Consider the following 11071-nt stretch of genomic DNA (forward strand, 5'->3'; position numbering starts at 1 on the left):
AAAAGCATAATAATATTAATCCGACGATTAAACATACATTGAAAATAATTTCTTGACAGATTCAAATGAATGCTCAACTTGAGTCTACGAAGATAATGTCATTCCTTTCTTTAATACTAAGCAATACTCTTCCGGTTGTGCATCTCATACAACTTAAAAGCATTTTAAAGAGGAAGATGTAGCAGCATTATGATACGAGAAATTCTCTCGTCATATAACTTGAAGTAGCACCAATTTAACTTTATGAACAATAAGATTAAATGTTAATCACTCTAATAATTTTATAATTATTTTTATTCAAAATATTATTATCAGAACACCAATTTAATTCCATGAACAATAAGATTAAATGTTAATCACTCCAATACTTTTAGTTGTTATTTTTATTTAAAATATTGTTATCAGTTCTTTCTTTTCATGGTATTATGAGATATAATCATCTATAAATTTCCCCACTAACACATACTTGAAATCAACGGAAATTTGTGTTCAATTCTCATTTTTTTTACATCATTGAGGAGAAAAACTTAAATAATTAATACGATTATTAAAATTAAAATAATTATGACAATTAATCGTACAATTACCGCTCATTTTCTCGTCAGTACAACCTATTAGTACTTTCTATTTTTGATGTGCAAGTCCGAGCCAAGGCTGTACGCCCTACAAGGCCATACAATCTATTACTACTTTCATATGCCACACGACATACGACATAGGAACACTGAACAACCTCTTCGCACATTTTTTTTTTTTGTGTGCAAGTCGGAGCCAAGGCTGTACATCGTACGAGGCTGTAGGGCCTATTTGTACTTTCATAGGCCACACGAAATCGGAATACTGAAGAATTTTCTCGCCTGTTAAAATATTTTGATACTTTCTCATCTCACTAGGAATAATCAAGAATCTCCCCCGACTGACCCTTTTTCAAAATTTTTTAAAAAAAAATAAGAAGAAAAAAATAGGATATCAGGAAATATGGGGCTAATTCACTTTTTTTTTTCTTCAACAATTAATTCAATCATCTAATTCTAAATAAATAGGGCCACCATCTGGTCATTTACAATAGAGATAAGAGAGAGTCTAAACAATAAAAAAATTGAAAACCAAAAATCAGCTTCCACTTTTTTACCATTTTCTCCCTCTCCTTTCCAACTATTTCCAGGTCACACCCCATCTACCTAATCTGACCTTATAACCTTTCCCCTAATTTCTATGTTTGGGCTAATCAATAAAATTAATGAGCTGATTAATTAATTAATTCTAATTAATTAATCAATTTAGCGGTCTGGTCTGGTTCGGCTTTAAGGACTACATCATGAAGAGCTCCGACTGCAACAAGGCGTAATAGTTCGCCGCCTCGTCCTCCAATTCCCACAGCCCGCCGTCGCACAGTCCCATCAGCCCCTCCGCCGGGGCCACCCCGTCAAATGTCTCCGCCCCCGACTCGCCGCCGCTCTCCGATATGCTGGGCAGCCCCAGCTCATCGTCCGACGCCTCCAGCAGGTGCCTCATCACCCTCTCCCTCTCGTCCTCCCCGCCGTCCGGCCCATCCTTCGCGTCACCGGCTGCCGGGGAGGATGACCCGGAGGAAGACGTGGAGCTTGAGAGCTCCTGCTGGAGGGTCGTGATGAGGGAGGACAGGTCCTGCTGGGGGTCGTCTTCTTCCTCGTCCAAGAGGGAGAGGATGTCGTCATACGGCTTCTGCCGCTTTGCGGCCTCTCCGTCGTCGCTCTGCGTGGCCACCGACGCCGGTAGCTCATCCCGGGAGCGCTTGTTCGACGGCATCTCGGCCATTACAGATGAAGAGAGTGCGTTCAAGAGAGAGAGGGGTTTTAGTGAGAGAGAGAGGATGAGGAGAGAGAGGGGAGTGAAGGTTGGGTTATATAGAGGAGAAAGAACGGCAGCTTCGGTCAAAACTGGGAGAGAAGGGGGAGAAGAATATTTTAATGCTGATTATATCAGATAGAAAAACAAAAATAAGAAAATGAATATTTAATGCTGTTTTTGTCTAGAAGGGAAGGACAGACATTATTCAATCACAAATAATATAAATTTTATCAAATTGACTTGGTGTAAACCACTCGAGATTTATTTTTTCTTACATAAGATTTGATATTTGAGTATTGAAAAAAATTTACAATAAGAGAGCCTTATTTTTTAGTGGGATAATCGGTTCGAATTAGATTAGTCTGAGTTCATTGACCTTTCGGAAGCTCACATCGAAAAAAAAAAAGGAAAAATAAAATTATATATATATATATATATATGTATAAAGTTGCGAATGTGATTGGCTGGATGGTGACCTTGATGTACCCTTTTCGCTTCCACCGTCGGATTTACTTTTCCTTGTAGATCTGTGCTACCCAATATGAATAAATATCAATTTGATTTTGCTTGTATTTGGTGAGAATAGATTGTACGTTGCATTACCACTCATTCATTCATGTATTTGTCTTGGTGTCTTGTAAATCTCACTTGCTAATTGTCCCATCCAGCTGGACCATCTGATTCGTCTATTATGCCTCGATCACGGGGATGCATCTTCATAATTATTCAAACGACACCTCGACCAATATATTTACAGTTCAGTCGAGACGACCTACAATAACGAATTTAATAGTTCAAAATTCCTTCCTAGAAAGCGCAACTTGTAAATGGTTTATTTGTCTCTTGCAAAAGAGAAGCTTTCATACATGGTGTCCGAGTAAATCTATTAGAAATTATATTCTAACTCGCTTACTAGAAAGGACTAAATAATAAGTTCTTAAACACAGAGAGCACTTGAACTTTCCCTGCATATTATAAAGTCTATATATATCTTTGTCTACACGACAAAATCTAGGATTTAAGATAAGACGGAGCATTTCTAATGGAATGTAAATGTCTACCTGATTTTTACACATTGATATAATTTTTTGGTACAAAAAGGTGTATGAATGAATGACTTAGTAGGGAAAAGAGAATAGAGAATCAAAAAATGCCAAAAGTAATAAACAGTCTCATAATATATTTACTTAGTTATCAAAACAGGCAGTAACATAATACCGTAAACCATCGCCTGTCGATCTAGAGGTCACAGATTTCATATTTAATATGACTATTCGTACTTTTTTATTAATTATTTAATATTTCATTTTCATTATATTAGGCATTGAGTTTTCTTTGTAATCGAAAAAAATATTTACTTAGTTTTGAATAGAGAACAAGAGTACTCTTTCTTTGAAAAATCCTTTGGTGCTCTTTTTTATCGACGCACACCTTAGTAACCAAGAGTTCTAAGGATTTAGATTAGTTTAGTTCGAACTGGATAGTCTACTAAGAGATAAAATCTCTCAATGTAAATTTTTTTAATCACAAAACTCGAATATCATATTTTATTTTAGGAAACAACCGTCTAATTCAACTCATGTTAGTCGTTTGGATTTTAGAATAATATAATATAACAATAACAACAATAATAATAATAAAATTTAAAGAAAATTATGGAGTAAATGATTGAATATTTCTCTTTTCTGCATCATCATATACAAATAGAAAAAGCAACAAGTGGTTGCACACTTTGCATGAAAAGAAGGGGAAGATGTGAACGAATTTTCTGGTGAAGGGGGGAGGAAGGGGTTGAAGATGGCGACAAAGGCCCAATTCAATCGTATAATAATATAAGGATTAATTTCATCTTATAATACGATATTTTAAAAATTTTCATCACGTAACATTTATTATCATAATTTCATCAAATCGCATGATATTTTAAAAATTTTTCATAGCATAACACGAAACGTCATTTTACCATATGATCGAAAATTTCAAAAAGCTTTCGTGGCATAGGCATTAATTTTCAGTCAATGACATAATTGACATTGTCGGCCCACCCTTGTTCATTCTAGACATACATGGCTATCAGATTTTCGTTAAGTCATTGATGAAAAACTAACATCATATTATGTCATAAAAATCTTTTGAAATTGTGTTATAAGATGAAAATATTGCGTTTCGTGTTATGTCGTGAAAAAAATTTATAATATCGTGTGATTTGATGAAATTATGATGATATATGCTATTGATTATTTTAAAAATATCGTGTCGTATACTGAAGTTATGATAATACATATTAAAGTTCTGAGCAGAGCTGTACGGTACGGGTCCCGAGTCGAGAGTCTGTCAAAAGAACGAGGCGCCTTTTCACAAGAACAAGTGGGCATATCTTCCTACTTTAATTATTTCTTTCCTTTTCTGATGGTCCCGACTCCCGAGCTCCAAAATAATAATAATAATAATATAAAGCGAAACAAAGTTCTGCATAAATAAATAAATATATATATATATATACACCTCTTTAAAATTAAATACGTGTATCTAGTATTAATTATTTAGGAAAAAAATTCGATTTTGTGACCCCACCTCATTTACGGCGTATAGAATGTTTGAAAAGGCAAAAATATTTGCTATTCTTAATTAAATACGATACAATTTAAAATTAAAGTAAGGTGATGAATTATGATACCGTATATTTGATATCATTTTTTTCTCTATTTTTTTTTCACGTGTTAAGTTTTCCTTCTTTTTTTTTCCTCTATTCTCTCTCAATCTTTAAATTTCACATTCCATCACGTTATTTTTCTTTTTTATTTATTTATAGATTTTACTCTTACGTTTTACTTTCTTCACCCTTATTTTTTTTTTCTATTACAATCAATCAATCAATCCATTAACATATTAAAGAAATCATTATAGTTGCCGCAAGGTACGTGCAGATAGAGTCTAGTATTTTTTTTTAACCCAGAAATATATGTATATTTCCTTAAAATGAGGCCAGCAACTTTTAATTTTTAAGTAAAATTATATTTCAAGTGAAGGTGTGAAAGGTCCATGTATTAATTTTGATTTGATCCTACATTTTCGTCGGTGAAGTTTTAATAATTCCAATGACTCAGATTGAATGTTAGGATTTCACCCGTGAAGATTTGAAAATATGATACATTCATTACCAAATAAATATATTGTAGATCAATAATAAGAGTAATAATGTAGGAATTGGAGAGAATTATCATGAACTTACTAACGGTCACATAATGAAACATATATATAGTTCTTTTCATTAATACTCGTATCACAAAAATTTGATCTATCAATATGTGTTAGAGGAAGGATTTCTGTTGGATGGTTTTCGAGTTCACTCACTTTCTGCCCTTGGTCGTATATTGTTTTCTCCATAAAGAAATTATTGATGAATGGCTGGTAGTAGGTATGTGACCCTTCCACTCTATGTAATTTGGTATGGGAGAGAAGCATGATTTTGATCGAGAAGGAATGGAGTCCGTGAGAGGCGGCTAACAACATAAATTTTTTGAATAAGAAAACAAATGCAATAAGTTTATAAATAATAAAAAATAATAAATTTTCATCAAATGTCAAAATTTTGATGAGCCGATGGCCTTTCTCGATTCCTTTGATCCATCCCCGTACGAGGAATTTCTTTAAAATTGAGTAACAATGCCTAAATTTTCTTTAAATATCGTAATTTTAAGGAGTTCGATTGCCCCTCAGTCCACTCGGTCCATCCCTAGTGGGAGAGGGTTTATGCACTTTGTCTCCATAACAATGTACAAGCATGCAGCAGATACTGATTGGTGAATTTTCTCATATAAACGTCGACATGCGCTTCCTGCTAACTGTTCTACGCACTGACGAAGTACTGTTTTATGCTGCCTCTCTTTCTGAAAAAGAAAAAGGTAGATACTAGATAGTCTTATGCTAAAATATCGTGGAGGAATCTTGTGTATAGCGGTATATAATGTGATGTTATATCATAAATAATAATAATAATAATTGAACAATTATTATAGGGTGGTCACAAATTTATTTTTCCCATTTTCACAAAAATAATGGCAACTTAACTATCAGATCAACCATTTGTGTTGCGATTAGCTCAAAATTCAGTTTAAGAGCTAAAATAATGGAGGACCAAATTGGATAAATGTTCAATTTGATTAATTTTTCTGTAATATCAATCACAAGGTTCCTTTGAATCCTTTCTTCTCTTTTCTTTTCTAGATTTAATTTCTCAGCATTCCTTATAATAAAAGTTACACGTTCCTTGATTGGCTTTTTGATTTTGAAGGCCATTATGCCATTGATTAAATAACTGCACTCATCCTACTGTTGCTGAGCAGTTTTTTGAATATCAAACGGATCTTTCCATAAGATAATTTTAATGTGGCCGACTTACCCTCTTTTGCAATCAGTTTCGCTAGAACAGCGTAAAGGTTGTTGCTTGGATGTCGACAAGTGTGGGAAAAGGTGGCAAATTGATCAGATCCATGCGAAAAAGTTCATACATATAAATGTTTTTCTGTTTTTAATTATATTAACAATATCAATACAAGTATAAATACGTCGGTACAAATTAATTAAAAGACGAGAATTGAAACAAGATAAAGGCAAAAGTTGATTTGAAGTGAGAAATTGGTTGGAACTTTTGCTTTTGGCAGGTAAAGAAGGGGACTCATAGGAAGTTTGTCAATTTTCCACTAGCTTTGGAGCCAATACATTTAAAAGGTGCAAGGCAAAGACATTAATAGCAGGTAAGGAAGTTGGTACAATACGATAAAAGATATTCAGTGCGGTGACATATATGACTCTAATCTATAACTAAGATGCGGTATATTTTGTTTTTACCAATGGTTAATTACATTGATGGTCAAAAAAAAAATTTTGATAACTTATTGATATATTAAGTTTCAAAACTGTTTCGATATAGTGCATTCCATCATCTGTGTTTGATGTCGTTTCTATTCCAAACTTTTAAAACTGCAAAACGACCCAAATTTTTAAATTTTTTCAAAATGTACCCCACCTTCTCTCTTTTTTCCTTATCGACTTTCTCTCTCTTCTGCAAGTTCTCTCTCTCTCCCCCTCTCACCTGATCTTCCTTTGCCTCCTCCTTGATCGCCCCACTGCCGACTCCGACTCCGATCTCAGTGCCATTGGATGAGCTCCTGATCTTCCTCTTCCTCCTCCTCGGTCGCACCGCCGTCGACGCTGACTCCGACTCCTCTTCCTTTTTCTCCCTCCGCACACACTCTCTCTACACTTTCTGTCCCTGATCTCCGCCTCCTCCGACTTGGAGCCCTCCTCCCTCTCGAAGCTCGCAAGGTTCGCCACGGAATCGGACGTAATTACATTTTCCTCATGAAGATCGACGGATTCGCCGAGCTCCTGCTGAATCTCATGACCCACGCCGATGATGATGAACTGGAGGAGAGGAACCTCAAGTTCTCCATGCAACCCAAACTCGGATTCGTCGAGCTCCTGCTGAACCTCAAGATCAGAGTCGGAGTCGGCGGCAGTGCGACCGAGGAGGAGAAAGAGGAAGATCAGGTGAGAAGGAGAGAGAGAGAGAACTTGCAGAAGAGAGAGAAATTCAAGAAGGAAGAGAGAGAGAAGGTAGGGTACATTTTGAAAAATTTTAAAACTTTGAGTCGTTTTGCAATTTTAAAAAGTTTGGAATAGAAACGACGTCAAACACAGATGACGGAATGCACTACATCGAAACGTACCAACATGTTACCAAAAAATTTTTTTGGACAAACTTGAAACATTTATGAAACTTTTTGGACCACCAGTGCAATTAACCCTTTCACCAATGAGATTTTTTTTCAGTTATAAGGGAGACCCATGGACATAATGTATTGAAATAGAAATCCTAAATATCTAATAAAGGGGCACGGGTAGTCCCACTAAATATCGAACCTGAGACTCTTGATCACTAGAAGAGAGGTGCACCACTGTACTATTATTTCTCTTGATTTTCACCAATGAGATTTGATTCTCGCTTCTAATAAAAGAAAAGTAGTATTAGATTTGGTAAATACTCATCAATTATGAGGCACCGTATGACGTGTATATCACACCACGTTATGTTTGTTAAGAGGACCTATAAAATCTTATACCTTGGATATTATGATGGTATACGAGCGGGATTTACTCGGAGCCATGGAAAATGCTTGACAACAAGTAAATGTTTAGTTATTGAGTGTCAAAGTTTATTTTATGGTTGGTCCAATGCAATTAGTTTTTTTTTTGGGTAAATATATTTTTTAATTTAATTATCCTTTATATTTTATAAAGAAGCTCATTTTTTTTTCTTTTCAGTTATAAAGAATACTCATAAATTTAGTACATAAAATAAGAAGCGCAACCTTTTAAAACTCATAAATATAAGTGTATTTTACTTTATTTTTTATTTCTCTAAATATATATACATAAAGTGCACCAAAGAAAAAAATTTAAAATTTGTCATAAATGAAACCTAATTCAATCAATACTAGCTGTTGGATAGGGCCCGCTTCCTGCACACAAATGTGATTGTATCCCGTGTCCTCGAGACGATGAGCCCAAACAGAATTCGTCTACAATAAAGATGTCAGTGATTCTCACCAAGAAAAAATAAAAAAAAAATGATCAATTCAATACAATGACACTTATATTTGATCTCAATTTAAAATGTTTTAGATTCGTTTCTGATAAGTAAAATTATTTGTGTCAATTTATATATATATATATATATCTTCTTTTTCCTCTTTTTAACTCCATGGATTTATTTTATAACCTGAGGAAAAGAAAAACGTAACCAAAGATTAAGATGAGTGTGCATGCAAGCATTACAAACATGCACTCTATGAACAAGTTAATTTCCAAACTACTACATATGGTGCCCTCTATGGTTGAAAAGAAAAATATCAGAAAGGACCGAACGTCTTATTAGATATTTTTCAGATAAAAAAAAATAGAAGGGACCCAAAAATACAAAAATTAAATCTAAAACTAAAATATATAAGAATATTGACGAATGGGATAATGTTGCCCTCAATCCTCTTCCACATATGTCTCTTGAACAGATTAGAATTTAATCTATTGATTTCAATGGCTACCGCCACACATTACCGTTATTCCCTTATCAACTCTAACTCAAGCTCCGGTGCCTGCCATCTTCACCGTAAATCCGCTGCAAAGCTTACTTCCATTTCAATTTTTTTTACGAATCGCGTGAACTGTTCATGTATTGATTCAAGTACTTCTCGAATTTCATTGCAGCAAGAGGAACAAGAGCAAGATGGCTTCCTCTAGGAGTAGCAGTAAGCGACGGTAAAACTGAGACGTCCAGGAGTGTCACAGCATGTTCTCAGAACCCGGCGGGGGGAAGAAGTCACGTTAGTAAGAAGGCACCGCGCCATCTGATCACGGTAGGGACATCGCACGGGAGATGGCAAGGGAAGTGGAGCTGTGACTACCTTCTTTCCCTCCGAGACCTGCGTCTCGGGGACTTGGTCGAAGAAGAAGTTGAAGATGAACAGAAGAAGAAGAAGAATGATGCCACTGCTGTTCTTGTCAATCTCTCCATTGACAAGGTTAAAAAAAAAAAAAACTCAATAATCTCACCGTTAGCTTAATTTATTATTAGGAAATCTAATTTATATATTAATTAATAAGATAAATGCATGCAGCATGCTAGCTTCGGGTTATCGATCGATGGAAGGATCGTAACAGCCTTCACCCGGAAGTGCAGCCACTGCTCATCTCCTTACTGCAGACAGGTGAAAAAAAGAAACAATTCATCCAATTAGAAGCAGTATTGAATCACTGCGGTGCGGCGATATCATTTACTACTTGCCTGCAGGTTGATGCCAGCTTCAATGTATGGGTCCTGCCATCTTCTAGATCTGATAACTCTGCGGTTCAACTCCCGGAAATTGGTGGCGACGACCCCTCTGTAAGCTCATCACCTTCTTTTTGTTCATATTAAAGAAAGAATTAACGTTCTCCGGCCAAGAAGTCGTCTTGGAAGGTCTTATTGTTTGTTAACGACATTCTGATATGATGGACAGGTGATCTATGTAAAACCAGGAGGCGAAGCTCACCTTGATTCCCTAATCCAAGATACTCTGAGGCTGACCGTCTCTGCCAAAGTACGCATCTTTATCGACCTTACCATATCATTCCAAACGTTCCGTAAAATACCAAAAATTAATGAATCGAGTCGAGCAGACAATCTCTTGTCCTCAATAATCAGGAATTCTTCTTCGATTTTTTGTTTTGCAGGACACATGTTCTGAGACTTGCGCAAGATCCGAGCCCACACTTCAGTGTGAGTTGCTTCTATCAATTAACTACTATACAAAGCAGAACAAAAATGCCAAGTTCTAAAGAAATGACAAAGAATGTAAACGTGTTCATGCACATGCAGATATTGGTGGTCAGAAAACTGCTTCGATCGATAAGAGGTGGTCTCGACTGTTGGAATTAAGGAAAGGAAGAGGCCGATAATGCTCCATGCGCATATATATCGTGCCAACCATCTGCCACATGATATAAGTTACTTTTACCTGTACTATATCAATGCATATATATCTAGCATATTAATTGTCTTTACACGTAATTTCTTATACTCGATAAGAAAAAATGTCGGAGATTCAAAATAGACCATCCCCGACAATTCTTCAAATAAATACTAAATGTAATGTATGCGACTATACATTAACGAAATAAGTGGATCAATAAAGTAGACTCTGAACATATGTCATAGATTAATTGCATTTGTCATTTTTCTTTTCTTTGGACTTATACACAATAATCCTATATCCTAGCAATCGAATAAAATAATGAATTCAAGTTGGGAGAGTGAGGAGAAGATACTAGGCGAGATGTCAAGAAAGGATAGACGATTATCCATGAAAATGTGTTTTAACGGTAAAATGAAGTTTATAATGGGTTGATTCTACAGCATAATTGCAGGAAAAAGGAATTTATATTAATTAATAAGTTGAGAACGTTTCCTTATCTCAACCAAAAATACAATAAGTAAAGAATTTATTTCTAAAATTTTCAACATCCGAGGAGAAAAAGCAACGAATCGCACCAACATAGATTGGTTCAAGTAGTTCGTCGTATGTTCTTCTTAAATAAAATTTTGAGTTTATCTTAATTAATAAGTTGAGAATATCTCGTAATCTCATAAAAAAATTATAATGACCGGGGGGTTTATTTTTCAAATTTTCAACATCCAAGG

General features: G+C 35.2%; 2 protein-coding genes across 2 annotated transcripts; one reads left to right on the forward strand and one right to left on the reverse strand.

Annotated features, from left to right (window-relative positions):
- Positions 1-532: 532 nt before the first annotated feature.
- On the reverse strand, positions 533-1874 carry LOC116211977. Its single transcript, XM_031546536.1, has one exon. The coding sequence runs from the start codon at positions 1795-1797 to the stop codon at positions 1312-1314; it is 486 nt and encodes a 161-aa protein (XP_031402396.1). The 5' UTR covers positions 1798-1874; the 3' UTR covers positions 533-1311.
- Positions 1875-8841: 6967 nt separating this feature from the next.
- LOC116210117 (large ribosomal RNA subunit accumulation protein YCED homolog 2, chloroplastic) lies at positions 8842-10598 on the forward strand. The gene is made up of 7 exons (XM_031543927.1): positions 8842-9001; positions 9100-9413; positions 9510-9599; positions 9683-9775; positions 9891-9971; positions 10105-10150; positions 10250-10598. The coding sequence occupies exons 1-7, from the start codon at positions 8863-8865 to the stop codon at positions 10327-10329; spliced, it is 843 nt and encodes a 280-aa protein (XP_031399787.1). The 5' UTR covers positions 8842-8862; the 3' UTR covers positions 10330-10598.
- Positions 10599-11071: the final 473 nt, after the last annotated feature.

Source organism: Punica granatum, chromosome 6 (genome assembly GCF_007655135.1).
Source record: "Punica granatum isolate Tunisia-2019 chromosome 6, ASM765513v2, whole genome shotgun sequence".
Taxonomy (NCBI): Eukaryota; Viridiplantae; Streptophyta; class Magnoliopsida; order Myrtales; family Lythraceae; genus Punica; species Punica granatum.

Bases quoted from the DNA above. Each gene is read 5' to 3' on its own strand.
- LOC116211977 (XM_031546536.1), bottom strand. From the start codon at position 1,797: ATGGCCGAGATGCCGTCGAACAAGCGCTCCCGGGATGAGCTACCGGCG.
- LOC116210117 (XM_031543927.1), top strand. From the start codon at position 8,863: ATGTTGCCCTCAATCCTCTTCCACATATGTCTCTTGAACAGATTAGAA. The intron at 9,002-9,099 runs GTAAATCCGCTG...ATTTCATTGCAG, and splicing joins CGGTGCCTGCCATCTTCACC to CAAGAGGAACAAGAGCAAGA. The intron at 9,414-9,509 runs GTTAAAAAAAAA...AAATGCATGCAG, and splicing joins TCAATCTCTCCATTGACAAG to CATGCTAGCTTCGGGTTATC.